Source organism: Hippopotamus amphibius, chromosome 1, assembly GCF_030028045.1.
Source record: "Hippopotamus amphibius kiboko isolate mHipAmp2 chromosome 1, mHipAmp2.hap2, whole genome shotgun sequence".
Classification (NCBI taxonomy): domain Eukaryota; kingdom Metazoa; phylum Chordata; class Mammalia; order Artiodactyla; family Hippopotamidae; genus Hippopotamus; species Hippopotamus amphibius.
The window spans coordinates 218,897,360-218,914,612 of NC_080186.1; the positions used below are offsets into that span (position 1 = coordinate 218,897,360).

At 38.2% G+C, this 17,253-nt stretch overlaps 1 protein-coding gene across 1 annotated transcript in view; it reads right to left on the minus strand.

Annotated features, from left to right (window-relative positions):
- ARHGEF28 (Rho guanine nucleotide exchange factor 28) overlaps positions 1 to 17,253 on the minus strand; it is a 296,643-nt gene that overhangs the window by 230,671 nt on the left and 48,719 nt on the right. The window contains 1 exon segment of the mRNA XM_057741127.1: positions 11,108 to 11,151. Within this exon segment, the coding sequence (XP_057597110.1) occupies positions 11,108 to 11,151 (44 nt within the window).

Genomic DNA, 17,253 nt, shown 5'->3' on the forward strand with positions numbered 1-17,253 from the left:
GAAGAGGCTAAAGGCAGCAATCAAAAGATGAATTAGGGTCACAACAGAGAAGAGAAAAGAGACAGTCATGATCATCAGCACATCCTGCTGACCGATCAAGCACAGAAGACAGTAACAGAGGAATAAGGAAAACTCCGATTTAAAGCCAGGGTGCCTGGGAGAATGGTGGAACGGTAACAGAAATCAGGAAGTTAGAAACGGGGTTGGTTTAGAGGCGAAGTTGAAAAGCTTTCTAAAATACAACGGCCTGGATGTGAAGCCAAGGCTGGATAACTGAGTGGAAAGAGCAAACAGGCCAGCTGGAGACAGAAGATGAAACAGGGGCAGAGGTCAGGAGGAGGGCCTGCATGTGGGAGTCTTTGCGGAGGAGTTGTGGCTGAAAAAACAAGGAGAGATGAGCTGCCTAGAAAGAGAGGAGAAAGGAGTGGGCCCAGGGAACGCCCACGAAAGCAGAGGAGAAGAAAGTGCAACAGACAAAGGAAGAGCACAGCTTGAAAGAGGACCAGCAGAGTTGCAGGACACCAAGAGTACATTTTAAAAGTATAAATCACATCAGGCAACCTCCCCACCGAGACTCCCACACCGACTTCTCACTTCATCACCTTGGCCACAAGGCCCTCCATGAGCAGCCTCGCCCACTTCTCTGAGCCGTCTCCTCTCACTCAGGACACACCGGCCAATCGGCCTTTTGCTGTCCCTCAGATACGTGAGGTTCATTCCTACTTCGGGGCCTTTGTGCTTTCTGATCCTCCTACTAGAAGGCTCCCTGGGGGTTCTGGTTCCTAAGCTATCAACTCTCTCACACACACACACCATTCTCTACTATACCATACTGCTGTATTGTCCTAACACACATCGCCAGCTGAAATTCTTCTATTTTCTGTTTGTTTTACTCATTGTCTGTCTCTCCACTCTGAAGTGGACCCTGGCAGAGTGAGGTCCTAGGACCTTTTCTGTTTCCCTCTCCACTACATCTTTAGTGACTGGAAGAGTGTACTGCACTACATGGGGACTTAAGAAAAAAACTTTATACTAAGCAAGAGCCAAATTCGTGCCCTTCATGAGTCTAGTTTCAGAAAAAAACAGTAACAACTAAACAAAAACCAAAAAACCAAAACAAAAAAGCCCACATAAGGTGAAAGCCAAACTGTATGAGGTTATGGAGAGGAAAAAGAAGCAGGAGTTTGAGACAACCATACAGCACACGCCCTCGCGGTGAGGGGAGGAATTGTTGATAACACAGAATCTCTATATACCACACCTTCTAGAAGACCTGCCTTTCCAGGATGTGAAAATAAAACATTTTCACTGCTTCACATCTTATTTCTTCTACTGAGGGTTCTCCCAAAGAAAAATCTGACCCACACCCATCATGCCTAAAATTCTTGCTTTACATGAGTTTAAAAAAAAAAATCAAATAGAATAAAAACGTCAATTACTGCGAGTTTTATGTTAAAAAACACAAGACCTCCCACTACCCACAAATGTGGGGGCTGTCACTGAAATATGGGAAGTGAGATGATCAGACTTTAAGAACACTTGGTACTTATGCACCCACAGCCCACACCGGCAAAGACATTCCTCCAAATGTGCTGAGTGCTGGAGCTAATTCTTCCTGCAGTTTCCTGTGGTTGTACACGTTACCGTCAGGCCTTTTCTCACAAGTCTGTCATCTCATGGTGACAGCAGAAGCGGGCATCACAAGGTGCCACTGTGCTGAGTGCAAAGAGTGGTGTTTCTTTAAGAATCTGGACAGGGATGAAGCTAAGGGAGGATTTATGTAACATCTCTAAGTCAAAGGTTTTGCTAGAGTCTGAGAAGTGGTTTTTCCCCTCTACACCTGCCAGAACCACCAAGCAATCTCTTGCAGCAGCTAAGGAGCTCAAGACTTCACAAGAACTGACATCTTGTGGCTGCAGGCCAGACAGGGTAGTTACCACAGTTCTCCTGCTCTGCGGCTAGAAAAACATGCTGCTTTGGAATTGGTTTGCCCCCTCCTTGAGGAAAACAGAAGAAAAGGCAAAAAGGTAAAAGCAGGACCAGGCAGAGAAAGACCAGGCAGGAAAAGGTCAAGCCTAGTTGGTAGAAAGCAAGAACCACCGAGGAGAGCCGACTTCAGCCAGCCCAGCTCAAACAACGATGCAGGAAGCCACCCAACGGGCAGCAATTCATTGAGATGCTCATGCTGCCACGTTTAAGTCCAAACACAGGTAACGTTAGTATAATTTCCTAAAAACCAATTTGCACAAAGTAAACGTGTGATTCAGCAGTTCACCTCAGGCAAAAGCCCCTCCTGATTCCATTTGCAAAGCCAAAATTAGTTGCACTGACATGTGCTAAAAGACACCCTCACCAGTGCCCTGACACCTGAACTAGTGAAATTTATATTCAGTTGAGCTTGAAAGCTTGATGGCACAAATGACCATCAGTTACCAGGCTCAGCTTTCTGTGAGCAAATGAGCTTTAGAGGGTCAGGGCTTGCCTAGACTTAGTTACAAGCAGCATCCTCCAGCAGGGCAAAAAAGCGTGAGGAAAGGGAGATACTTCAGTTGAAGGTCCAAGAAGTAGCCCCATTCTTCATATTGTAATTCTCAAAGGGAGACTGCAGGGAGGCAAAGGACAAAACGGGTACCTGGCCAATGGAGAAATGAAGTTGCCCTAACAGTGCAGTGGAGAAGGTCATTTTAATTAGCTGGTGAAGGTGGGAAAACCCCAGGCTTATTGTGGATCTACCACTAACAAACTCTCTGAGCAAAAGAATGTTATGACTTCCAATACGTCATTTGCAAAACCCTGAGTGTCAAACCAACAGTTACCATAGTCAAATAAATGACTGTCCTTTTCGGAACCTGAATTTCCTCAATGCGAAGTGTGGGTGGCCAGGCAAAGGTCTCTAATTAGGTGCCTTCACATACTAAGATTCCAAGTTGATGGTCAAGACAGGCTGATCACAGGCAGCCCATGAGGGGATATAGAGCCACAAGCAGAGAAGGGACAGCATCTGGAGGACAGGATTTCCTCCAACAGGAACCAGAAGCCAGAAGGAATCTGTGGGAATCAGGAAGGAGGCGTCCGCCAGGTGAGTGCAGAACAAAGCAACCAAGTCACTTGCAGCCTCAATAGGAAACTGCCTCCCTGGGCCCTGCCCTAGGGTCCTCCCTCCAGAAGGCTGCGGCCTAGGGGAGTGTGCTCAGCCAAGGATTCAAGGACACAGGCCCCAGAAATAGAAGAGGTCGAATGGAGGAGGTTTAGCTCAACTACTTAAAGTACTAATCAGATCACCAAACATCAGATTACACCTTCAATTACGTACAATGAGCCCAAAGCAGCCAATATACATGGGACCAAACTCAGCAGGATACTGTGACTCAGAATAAAAGAATAACAAACATAAAAAGCTAAGGGAATAGGGAAGCCACTTAGATCCAGCAGACAACAAGCTACGGAAGCTAAAACTCCATCATCCAAACGGTTATACAATCTGCAGCCTCAGGAGAAAGAAATGATTACTCTTCTCAGTCAGTTGCTACGATTAACACATCTAAAGGGTGGAAGAGGGCAAGAGCCCACACGCAAAGTTCCACAGACACACCCTCTGCAGATGTTATAAAAGTCTCCATGGATTAGATGCTCACATTAGCCAGAATCCAAGAAACAGCAAAAATGAAATACAATGGCAAAAAGAAAGAAAGAAAAAAAAAAACATTAAAACAAGGGAATTTTTTGAACTTTTATAAAATTTAACACAAAATTTAGCATGCTACCTTTCTCTGTACAGTAAAAGCTACTTTATAACCCCCAACTTTATAATTATCACAGTTGTTAGCGCTAAAGAATTAAATACTAAATATATCTGAAAGTTGCTGAATAAAATGTGAACTCTTACACCTCATTTGCAAAGAAATCATTAAAATCTGAAGTATGTACATCCTTCATTCAGCAATTCCATTCCTGGGAATCCATCCCATAAAGATGAAAGTATCAATAAATAAGGACACATGGACAAGGATGTCTAGTGAACACCCATCCACAGAGAAGTGGCTTGATTCACACCCATTTATTAAACAGAATGAATTAGAGCTACACCTGATGACTTGCAGGAATTTCCACAAAGTAACGCTGAGTTGGAAAAGATATAGAAGTTTATATAACATGATTCAGATTTTTTTTTTTGGCTGTGCCATGCAGCCTGCTGGATCTTGGTTCCCCCACCAGGGATCAAACCCGTGCCCCCTGCATTGGAAGCACGGAGTTCTAACCACTGGACTACCAGGGAATTCCCTGATCCAGATTTTTTAAATGATTTTATCAAAGCTTGTTTATATATGTGTGTGTGTGTGTGTGTGTGTGTAGGGTTGTATGAGCACAGAAAAATGTAGAAATATACACACTAAGTCAATGATTCTCAAACATTAGCACACATCAGCATCACCTGAAGGTTTTATTAAAACACAAATATCTGGGCCCCAGGCCCAGAGTGTCTGATTCAGTAGGTGAGGTCTGAGAATTTGTATTTGCAACACGTTTCCCAAAGATACTAATGCTGCTGAGAATGACTGCAATAGGTTTCGACAAGAGTGACCTGTGTGATACGAGTGGAGGTATGAGAAGGGGGAGAGAATAATGGGGATCTGTGCAAGATAACATCAACAGCTTTTCTCTATGGTTCCTTTTATGGACCGTGTGTGTGTGTGTGTGTGTGTGTGTGTGTGTGTGTCTGTCGTGGGTGTGGGTGTGTGTATAGATATGCAAAAACAAATTCTTGAAAGGATTGTCATCAAAATACTAATGAAAATTCTTCCAAAGATGGAATTTAAACTGACCTCTACTTTCTTCTTGGTAATTTCTTACTTTTTTTTTATAATGAGCGAGTGTGACTTAAATAATTATTTAAAATGAAGCTATTTTGTTGAGAAAAAAAGAATCTTTGGGAACCAACAATTTCTCAAGGAAAAACTCTTTTGTTCGCAGCACTGAACTGATATTTTGGGAAAGACGAATGCTAATTACACTTTATGCAAAAAATAAAAATATAATTAATGTGGAAAAAGAAGTTCTTGGATGAAGTACATAAGTACAACATCTGTTTTATAACCTTCCTTAATCCACAAAAATTTAGAGAAAACTTAATTTCAAAAGTAATCAAAATAACCTCCAATGGAATATAATCTGGAAAAAAAAACTGAATCACTATGCTACATACCTGAAACTAACACAATATTGTAAAGCAACTATATTTCAATTAAAAAAAAATCAGCAGAAACATACAATTTGGCTTATGAATGTACAATTGCTTTCTCTTTGAAAATTCAATCAGATAGTAAGCAAAATCTTTCTTTTTAAACTGTACTTGCATCATTTCCTCTCTTTATATACAGACTAGAAAATAAGACTAAAAACAAACTAAAATAAAAAATAACTTTAAGACTTCAAACATAGGATTTAAGTTCGCAAGTGGTATCCATTAAAGAGTGTTAAGCTAGAATACAAGTATCTCAGATCAGTTATAATGATTCTAATTTACACTCTTTGAGGCTTTCACATTTCTCATTAGCTTCTTCACTACAACTCTTTGCTCACTTAAAACATCTCCTCCTAAAACCATGTTACCATTCTATCTAAAAATTAAGCCTAGACTTCAAACCAGATGGCATGCCTCTAGTACCTTTTCTACTGGGAACAAACAGCCTGGCTTCCAGAGCTGCTTCCTTTAGTGCTCCTTAAAGTACAGATGCAGGAAGCTGCTCAGAGGCTGAAAATTGGATTTGTAATGCTTATATCCCTAAGGTTTGCAAATCAATATTATAAACTCTACCACTCCTGCCAACTCCTGCTTCTTCTCTCATCTAATTATAGTGCAGTGTTTCTGTTTTCCTGCAATAGAAACTCAGTGGACCTCCATGGTTCATTTTAAAAATTAGCATAAGTCTGTGGCTGAGTTCAGGAATACTCCTGCATTCCCAAGAGTAAGATCGTCTCCTTCCTAAAGATAAGCAAGCAGAAATGTTTGCAAAAAAGAAATAAAACAGGAGAAAAAAGTTTGCCCCAAAAAGGTCAAAAAAACTTAAAGCACACAGAATCAGAGACTATGCTTCCCTCCCTCTGAAACAGATTCCTGGGAGATAGAGAAAAAAAAGAAGAAACAGGCTAAGATTTGAAAATACTACACAGAAACTAAAAACAAAGTAATGGTCTAAAACTGTTCTGGCAAGCAGGAAATAAACTTAACCGTACAGAAAACTTAAGTAGAAAAGAAAACATGCTTCCAGAATTCAGACTTAAAAAAAAAAAAGAAAAGAAGCTAAAACAGTCTAACCCTAGAATATCAGCTATTCTAGAAGGGGAAAACAACAGTGAAAGACATAAGGATGAAACTTTAAAAAGGAAGTTGAAAGTTTTCATCGATCCAAACAAAATGTATGAGGGGGAGAAACAAAGACTTACGTCCATAGATTTTTCCAAAGGCATAAAGAATCTATCATCTTTAGGAAGGATTCTCTATACTGACCCAAAAATGAAGACAGAAAAACATTTTAACTATAAAATGTTATAAGAAATTTATCAAAACAGGTTTTAATCAAATCTGTTTTTTTTTTTTTTCTATCTTCCAGGAATCTGTTTAAACAAAAAAATCACTTACAAGACCCACTTGAATGACGTATCCTTTTGTGAAGGATAGGTAGAAGCTGGGGAATAATTACTATTAATTTTTTTCTCCATGATTATTGCCCCACTATGTGATTTAATTCTTCTTCAGATAAACCTTGAATTTATATTTTTAAAGCCTCTCTTAACTGATTTTGCCAGTGCATAAGCATACCATTACACTTAGTATTATTTTATAATTAAGATATCTCAATATGTTATGAACTCTTCATAATTTCTAGTTTTGTTTGGGTTCTCTCTTAATCACACTTACCAGAGTTATCTTGTTTTTCCAAAAGAACTAGTCATGACAACTAGATAGAATTGCTAGAAGTACATGAAAGCATTGAAATTAAGAAAGTGTATCAGTCAAATGAGAAAGCACATCATGTAAATAAATGCCAAGAAAACCTTCAATAAAATTCTCCACAAATATAGATAAAACTCTGGAAGAAAATACATCAATATGTCAACAGTGATCATTATGAAAAACACGATTAAAGATGGTTTTGATTTTTGCATGTATTTTTAAATAAATATACATGAAATACAATAAATATGCATAAAATATTAAGGGTTTATAAACCAGATTGTAGTCAACTACAAGAAACTAGAAGTGAATATTTATGAAACCTCTGAAGACAGAAGGTCACAGAGGAGATCTGCCCCAAGAAACAGAAACAAGTTAGTCTAGTTTGTGTCTGCTTTGTTTATGTGTTACTTATTTGATGAAATTTAAGACCTGTTTTCATTATAATACTTCCCCACTGACCTCTTACTCCTTGAGGTCAAATGGTCAGATTGGCTTAGGTCAATTCATAAAAATATTGACATAAAACATCAAGTGAAAAAAAGCAGATTACAACCCATATATGTATATGTAATGTGTCAATTATGTTAAATATATAATGTATTTCATCTGAGATACCATTTATAATATGCATTTTATACCCCACTAAGAGAAAAAACTGCCAAGTATGACAAAATGTGAGATTTTATACTTATTCAAAGAGCTCATCTACATTTATTTATAGAGACTTTACTGCATTATCATGCTGCTCTTTGCATGTCTTTCTATATACACAATAACTTTGCCTTTTTAATGCCAAATCATGGTGAAATCATTTTGAAAGCAATTAATTCCTACAGTACCAGCAAGGTACATAAGTAATCTGAAATGACAACAATATATGAACCATTGTGACCACGGTCACACATGCGTAGGTAATGACAGCTCCATCGTGACATTTGCCAGGACACACAGTGAAATAAGAGCATCTCAATTTCAGAGATGTAAAATGAGAAAATTGTACCTTAAAATTGATAAAATAATGTTTTAAATTATCTATAGAGAATGAGATTATGAGTGACTTACTTTCTTAACACTTTCTGTATTTTTCATTTTATTCTAATTAGAATATATTATTTGAGAATACTGAGAATATTGAGAAAAAATTTTTATTCTCCTTTGGTCTGTTTAAGTCTCTTCTCTCCTTAAGCCATGTGAATTGACTCTTCCCTAGTCTGGTCATAACCTAGTAGGTCTGAGTTCAAAACAGCTATACCAGGATGTTGATCAACTACAAGATTTTGAAAGCTGGAGGCATAACCCTCCCAGACTTCACTCAGTACTACAAAGCTACAGTAATCAAAACAGCATGGTACTGCACAATAAAAGACATATGAATCAATCGAACAGAGTAGAGAGCCTAGAAATAAACCCACATACTTACGGTCAATTAATCTTCAACAAAGGAGGCAAGAATATACAATAGGAAAAAGTCTCTTCAGCTAGTGGTGTTGGGAAAGCTGGCCATCTGCTTGTAAATCAATGACGTTAGAACACTCCCTCACACCATATACAAAAATAAACTCAAAATGGCTTAAAGACTCAAATATAAGACATGACACCATAAAACTCCTAGAAGACAACATAAGCAAAACATTCTCTGACATAAATTGTCTCAGTGTTTTCTTAAGTCAGTCTCCCAAGGCAGCAAAAATAAAAGCAAAAATAAACAAATGAGACCTAATCAAATGTATAAGCTTTTGCACAGCAAAGGAAACCATCAACAAAATGAAAAGACAGCCTACAGACTGGGAGAAAAAATTTGCAAATGATGAGACTGACAAGGCCTTAATTTCCAAAATATACAAGTGGCTCATACAACTCAATGACAAAAAAACACACAACCCAATCAAAAAATGGGCAGCAGATGTAAACAGACATTTCTTCAAAGATGACATACAGATGGCCAACAGACACATAAAAAGATGCTCAACATCACTAATGATTAGAGAAATGCAAATCAAAACTACAATGAGGTACCACCTCACACTGGTAAGAATGGCCATCATTAAAAAGTCTATAAACAACAAATGCTGCAGATGGTGTGGAGAAAAGGGAGCCCTCCTACACTGTTGGTGAGAATGTGAATTGGTGCAGCCACTAGGGAGAAGAGTATGGAATTTCCTAAAAAACTAAAAATAGAGTTACCATATGATCCAGCAATCCCACTCCTGGGCATATATCTGGAGAAAACTGTAATTTGAAAAGATACACACACCCCAATGTTCAAAGCAGCACTATTTACAATAGCCAAGACATGGAAGCAACCTAAATGTCCATCAACAGAAGAATGGATAAAGAAGATGTGGTACATACATACTCCTACAATGGAATATTACTCAGCCATAAGAAAGAATGAAATAATGCCATTTGCAGCAACATGAATGGCCCTAGAGATTATTATACTAAGTGAAGTAAGTCAGAAAGAGAAAGACAAATACCACATGATATCACTTATATATGGAATCTAAAATATGACACAAATGAACCTATTTATGAAATGGGAACAGACTCACAGACAGAAAACAAACTTACGGTTATGAAAGGGGAGAGAGGGTGTGGGAGGGATAAAATAGGAGTTTGGGATTAGCAGATACAAACTACTATAGGTAAAACATATAAACAAGGTCCTACTGTTTAGCACAGGGAACTATATTCAGTATCCTGTAGTAAAACATAGTGGAAAAGATTATGAAAAAGAAATATATATATATATATATGTATGTATCACTGAATGACTTTGCTATACATCAGAAACTAACCCAACATTATAAATTAACTATACTTCAAATTTTAAAAACACCACAAGATTTTGTATCATGACTAGACTTGTGGATCTGTTTGGTTTGAGGTAGAAGAGCAGAGTGGAATGAATAAAGCTAAGGAGGAGAAAAGTACCAAAAAAACAAAAACAAAAACAAAAAAGACTTGAGAGTACTCTACATTTAGCCTTGGACCAGTCTCTTTTTTTTAATCTTTACTTATGGCTGGGCCAAGTCCAACCATCTGTAATACATTTTATGACCTGCAAATCACAATTGAGAGAGAATTCTCTAGACCCCTGGGTAACCCAGAAGGCAACTTTATCATTATACTGAAATCCATTTATTTTATCGTTTTGTCTTTCTCCAGAGAACAGAGTGGGGTATGTGTAAGGGGGAGGGGGTGACAGCAAGGGAAGAAGTGGAAGGGTGAGAGGGAGGACCACCTGGGTAGTGAAGTGTGGTAAGGGGAAGCAAATGAATACATTTTAATTGATTTAAGATCCTGATTAAAGTTGTTCCAATTCCTTGATACTCTGTGCTATTCAGGATGCATCTGAATCATGGTCATATCCTTATTCTAGATCTAGCACTCTTGATGTATGTCTTGAGTTGATGATTCAAAGGCCACTTGAAACCCCAATTCCCATACACACATCCATGTCCACCTGCCACCAACACAGGTTCCAAGCAAAGAGGTTTTGCCTAAAATAAGGAGGGAAGAGAAAATCATCTGCCATTTTCTAAGTGGGGAGACAGTCGGTTCACTTCTGTTACACCCAGCAACTGTTCTCAAGAACAGAATCCTCCCTCAGCCCAGAAGGCACGTCCGACTTGGAATCTCACCAGGCAGCTCTGTCACCCAATCCCCCACCTACTCTATGTGTGTCCCAGCACTTTTCCCTTTGAATTCCTATCTCACGATTTCCCCTGAAACAACTGTCACTGAACCTTCTCCCCCAAAATGATACACACAGAAAACATTCTTGGCTATTTTCAGAATATCATAAAATAATGTGTTCAAAAATCATTCACATAGATGAACTCAGTTATACAAAAGTTATACAGTTAAGCATTGGTGGTTATAGCATTGAGCAGAGCTGCCTTCCAGAAGTTATACAGTTAAAAGTTACTCAGGAAAATATAATTAAAACCCAGACTTTGGAACCAGGAGCCAACCAGTTTTAAAAGGCTCCATGAAAAGGCTTAAACTAGACAGTAATGTTGTGTGTTGTTTTTTTAAAAGCCCCAACTCAATAGCGAGCAAAACATTTCTTTTCACTTCAGTCACATGGGTTTCAAGTCCAAGAAAGGGCCACTTATACCTGTAGCCCAGTGCTTAGCCACTTACATAAAGAGGTACTTCACTGCAGTTCAGCTCCATGGCTTCCGCATCTGCAATGAAAATAATAAACGTGAGAGTTATTGTAAGGGCCCCTGTGTGACCAACCAGCAGAGCTGCACCCTGCCCTTCAGTTAACATCGTAGAGGGAGAAGTAACCCACTAGACAGGAAAATCGCACAGACAAAATTAAGAACAAAGGAATAAGATGCTCTCCCTCGCTCTATAAAATATCCTCCCCCCTTTCTTCTTTCACAATAATATCCACATATAAGGAAAACCTACCACCCCCAACATTATCCCACTGACTGCTCCCAAATAGAAATGATATTTCAGGAAGCCAAGAAAGGCCAGCATAAGCACGCTGCAAGTTTTGCTTTAGTTAATCGCTTAGATATAGGCTACTCTGAGGTCAGAATTCACTCTTGGCTGGACGAGGCAGGAGCCTGCGGTGACAAGATAGTTCCAGGACCTCTTGGTGAGGGCAAGAGAGGTCAGTCCGGAAGGATGCAGCCTGTTGTCACGCTAACCAACCTTTCCACTAGGTGCTCACAACCCGTCTATACCTAGAAACCAGCTAGCAGCTTAGACAAAAGGAGAATCACTTAAAAGAGGTTCATTGAACACCTTCAATGGGCTCGGCATTACACAGAAATGACCAGGAAGTGGTCCAGCCCTCAAAGAACTCACAGCTGAATGACAGAGACCTAAAGACCTAAAGAAAGTGAAGAGTGGGCTGCCTGAGAACTCTGAGTAGGGCAGACAAGGAGACGCACGGCCCCCATCTTTCCCCTCTGCATCTTTCCACCTTTCCCCTCTCCACCCACCAACCTGCATCCTCTGGGACAGGGTTCTGCTCACCAGGCCCAGCCTGGCTCTGGTCCCCAGGCCACAAGCAGCTGTAGTACTTTGGGGATGTCTCTTAAGAAGGCAGACATATAGCAACCTGAACTGTGACTCTTGAGTACAGTAATCCCCAGAGGACGCACTTGACCCGGAAGAAAAATATAAAGAATTCTATTTTTAACTTATTTTTAAAAAAATCAATTAGCTCAAGTTTTACTAATAGTTCATGTACATGCTGACACCGGCACCCTCCTAGGTCACAAGTTACATTCCGTGAGTCATCCTGAGAGAATACCAAAGGTCACGTGAGGCCAAGGGCCTGACAGCAGGGCCCTCCCTTGGCCCTCATTTTCAACACTTTGTGTCCTGTGGCAGTTCATGCAGACCCGCTTAAATGGACTTACAGGATATCATCATCTATTTGTAATGAAACTGACCTCACAAATTGGATGAATGGCTTAAGGAGCCCAAGAAAGAAAGTTCAAATTAAAGATAATACTAACCACAAGAAAGACAAAACTGAGACTCCCAATCCCAATATGAATTGTCCATCAGCTGCACTATAAAATAAAAACAACGAGCATTGCAGCACTATTTCCAATAGCCAGGACATGGAAGCAGCCTACATGTCCGTCAACAGATGAATGGATAAAGAAGATGTGGTACATATATACAATGGAATACTACTCAGCCGTAAAAAGGAAAGAAATTGGGACATTTCTAGAGTCATGGACGGACCAAGAGACTGTCATACAGAGTGAAGTGAGTCAGAAAGAGAAAAACAAATATCGTATATTAACACATATATGCAGAATATAGAAAAATGGTACACATCAACCGGTTTGCAAGGCAGAAATAGAGACACAGATGTAGAGAACAAACATATGGACATCAAGTGGGGAAAGCAGGGGACGTTGGGGTGGGATGAAGTGGGAGATTGGGATTGCCATACATACATTACTAATGAGAAAAAAAATATCAAATTGTACGCTTTAAATATATGCAGTTTATTGTATGTCAACTGTATCTCAATAAAAGTTCTTAAAAAAAAATGAGCACTCCATGAGCACTGATAAGTAGATCCCCTCAAGATTCAAAATCATCAAGAAGGCATTTAAAATATTAAAGTACATCCACCAGCACATGCACCATGACCCTCACACCAAATGTACACTGTGTCTCAAGACAGTAGCCATTTTTTTCACCTATGTTCACAGTTACGCCATACACAATTCCAATCTTTTACAAAATTTCAGTAAACTTGATAATAAAATTAGAAGATCCTTTTAAGATTTCTACTTACTAGCAAAAGAATGTACTCTATAGTCGATGCAGCGCTAAGAAAAAAGACTGAAATACACAAAGTGAAAAAAAAACTAAAATGCATTCCTTTATGAGCAAAACTTTCAAAACTGAGTATTTTAAGAAGCATATTAGGACATATTAAGCTGTGTGGGAGGCTTGCCATACACTTAAGAAAAAGTGCAGATGGTATTAGATTTTTGTCTGATAAACTGCACTAAAAACAAACAACAAACATCAACAATAAAAAAAACCCACTTCTGGTGAGAATATGAAGACACTCTGAAGAGTGAATTACTTCTTTAATAAATAATGATCTACAGGAAAACTGTTCAAGTAAAACCACTGATAGGGCAGCTTCTCAGATACGAAGTTTAAAAAGCACATACGCAAAATTCATTCACTGTGTCCTTCATGGGTGAAATACTGCAACAAAGAACTTGAAGCCAAAAGCACACAGTTCCACAGGATGCCAATGTGGTTACTCTTATAGAAATAAGACCTTCAAATATAGTCAAATCTTTACAATTGCTGTAACAAGACGGGAAGTGACCATAAAAATCTTTACCACATTAAGGTGTGTTGTTTGTGGCGCAGCAAAATACTTTTAAAAGTTGCCAAAACGTACTACCTAATTTTCTAACAAAAATAGAAGTGTTCCAAATTTTCTGGGTTTTCTCAGATGAAAACTAGCTATTTACAGCAGATCTTTTAAAAATAGTTTTCAAATAAATATCTCATGCCTTCAAGAAAGCGGTAATATTTAATAAGTGAAAAAAAATGTATCTCAAAAGAGACTCAAGTTATAGGCAGTATATGTCACAGTAAAAACATTTTGAAAAAGTATTCATAGATTTCCATTTTGTGATTTTGTTGCAAAAATTAATTAAAGCTTGCCGCCTACAAAAGCCCTCATACATGCATGCTTTAAATTTTTGGAAAAAGTTTTCTAATCTATTTCTTCAACCTTTCCAAATGTTTCATGGGTTTTATATTTTTTTAAATGCAACACCTTCTGATTAATTTGCAGGAGGAGTGATTGACATCAGGGAAGATGGGAATTTATTAGCCACATTTAAACAAACTCTTCTATAATTGTTGAATGGGATTAAAATATAAATCCCCTTATTTGTAAGTACAACCAGCACTCACTTCTTCATTTAGAATCTATTTATCATAGTATGGTATCTTTTTCAGCTATGACACTTCAAAATCAAAGTAAACAGTACTTGGAACCAGACATTCAAGCTGAAGTACTACACAGCATTAACATTAAGCAAAGGTTTTCAAATGACACATTATTCATCATACTACTCTCACTGGCATGTATTACATGTCAATGTTTTTAGTGAGAACAAAAAGAGCTCATAATAAAAAAAATTTTTACTATAACGTTTAATCCTTATAGCTTTTTAGACTTCAGGTATGTTTTAGAATATACACCGTTACAGTAGTATGTTTTATTAATAAATACATTAAGTAAGGGATACACGTGAACATTTTATACTTAAGGGTACACGACAACATTTTGAAGCTCTGCTCTATCAAGTAAGCCTCTTCCCCTACTTGTTAGGCTATTTTTCCCAATAGTTTTCCTCCAGGCTCAGTAGACAAAAGCATGACAGGTAGAGTGCAGAGGGCTCCCCAGAGCCTCTGGAATTCTGTATTTATACAGTGAAAAGGCCATGTGAGCTGAACTGCAGTGCAGAATCCAACCTCGCACAGCTCTGTGAAGGATACAGGTTCTCCACTCTTTTCAGTCAGTATCAGGCGCCACCAAAGGCCTGCATCAAATCTGAATTATAATCACCTCAGGAAAAGACAAAACACCAAGGGCTAAACAACATATGATTTACATTTTCACCTGATATTTAACAACTCATATTTTACTATTCCTGCCTACTCTACCTTTTACCACTTTTCAATAAAGAAATTTAAGAACCATCGTGAGCAGCAGTTATTTTGTTTTTCACTCCTTGAAAAAAATAAACTAAAAACTAAAGTCCTCACAGTTCTCAACCTCAGTTCCAACACTTCTAAAACCCCTATCAGGATTTCCTACTTAATTTGTAGAGAACATAATTTGGGGCAAACATATTGTATCTTCAAATAAAACTTCAAACCAAAATAGATATTAAAAACTATATTCTCACTTTTCTGTAATGAATTCCTCTTTTATAGCAAAGAGCAGTAAGTTCTGTGCTCATTTGCTGAGCTGCATGGCTAAATGTGGGTATGCCCCCTTTTACATCAAGTTTAGTGATAAAAAATGTGTATGTGCAACTGTAAAATAGCTAGTCAGGGGGAAGTCGTTGTATAACAAAGGGAGTCCAACTCGAGGATGGAAGATGCCTTAGAGGACTGGGGCGGGGAGGGTGGGGGGGACTCGGGGGGGGGGGGAGTCAAGGAAGGGAGGGAATACGGGGATATGTGTATAAAAACAGATGATTGAACTTGGTGTACCCCCAAAAAAATTTTTAAAAAAAATGTGTATGTGCTAAGAAGCAAGTCACAACTGCCTAAGTTCTTCACATGCTGTAGCTTTCCACTACATGAGGGAAGTGTCGTGTTATGCTTCACTTCCTAAAGCTTGAGTTCTCCACCTGCAATTTCAAAAATTGAGACTAAAGTACTCTTTTATGGTACTACATTTTTTTTTTTTTTAGATTTTTTTTTTTTTTTTTTTTTGGCGCATGGGCTAAGTTGCTCCATGGCATGTGGGATCTTCCTGGAGCAGGGATCGAACCTGTGTCCTCTGCATTGGCAGGCGGATTCTTAACCACTGCGCCACCTAGGAAGCCCTGGTACTACATTTTTGAAAATGTTTATTGGGAAAGTAAAGAGCCAATACATTTCTGGTCTTGTTGGCAGACACCATGGAATAATTTGGGGTCTTAGTACAGAGCCACAATTTTTAAGTTTGCTCCCAAAAGGGGAGAAAATCTTATGAAAAGATCAAGATATAAAAGATTCAATATTTTAGATATTTTATGAAGAATACACTATATTCCAATATCTTTGGTTGCTAGTTAACACTAAAGAAAAATATCAGACTATTTTCAACAGATGAAAAGAGTATTTTAAATTTAAAAAATAACATAAAACTAATATAGAAAAAAATCAGTTCTTTGAAGTTCTGGGTTTCTCACATTTTCGCATCTAAATGAAATATTCTAAGACTAATTCAATATAAAACCCATGACTGTTTTTCAAGATGCTAAAAATCGTTGGTGTGTATGCCTCTCATACAACCTATTAACCGATAACCCTCAAATATTTATTGGTACTATAAATAACTACATTTGGAAGGCTAATGGTGTCAGGCACTGCATTAAGTATTTTACAAGCATCATCTCAGAGAATCCTCATGGTAGCGTTGAGGAAAATGTGTAAGTTCTAGTTACCTAAATCCTCATTTACAAGTCCCTCCAGTTACAAGCTTAACTGAGAAGCAACTTACCTAAATAAAAATACTTAAATGAACTGACCACTTATAGAATTACAAGCAACCACCTCCCTCATTCATTCTTCACCCCATCCAATGCTACTAGCATTTACTCTCTAGCCATTTTATCTTGAACATCAAAAAAAATTTTCATAGTTGTTTGTTCAGGCCCTGGAGTGGTTACCAGATACTATAGCTAAAATACAAATCAACTCAAAATAAAACTAGAAATCTTTTTTAAGCATGAAATAAGGTTCGATAAAATTGAGAAAAGAATGTGAGTGCTGGAGAACTTCAAGTCATAACCAAAAGTATCAATGAGAATGTGACAGAGGTTCATTGACAAGTAAGAAGAAATAATTATAACGAGATAAAGGCTTAAAGATAGTAACTTCAACATTAAAGGAATAACAGCACCTTCTCCCCACCCTAGGAGAAAATGGAAGACATTCCTGGGTATTTCTAATAAAAATGACCCTCGAAATAATGCTTTGAAAATCAAATGTGATTACATGGAAGTCCTACTGTGCTATCAGTCACTTGTGTCAGAAAAAAAGTCACA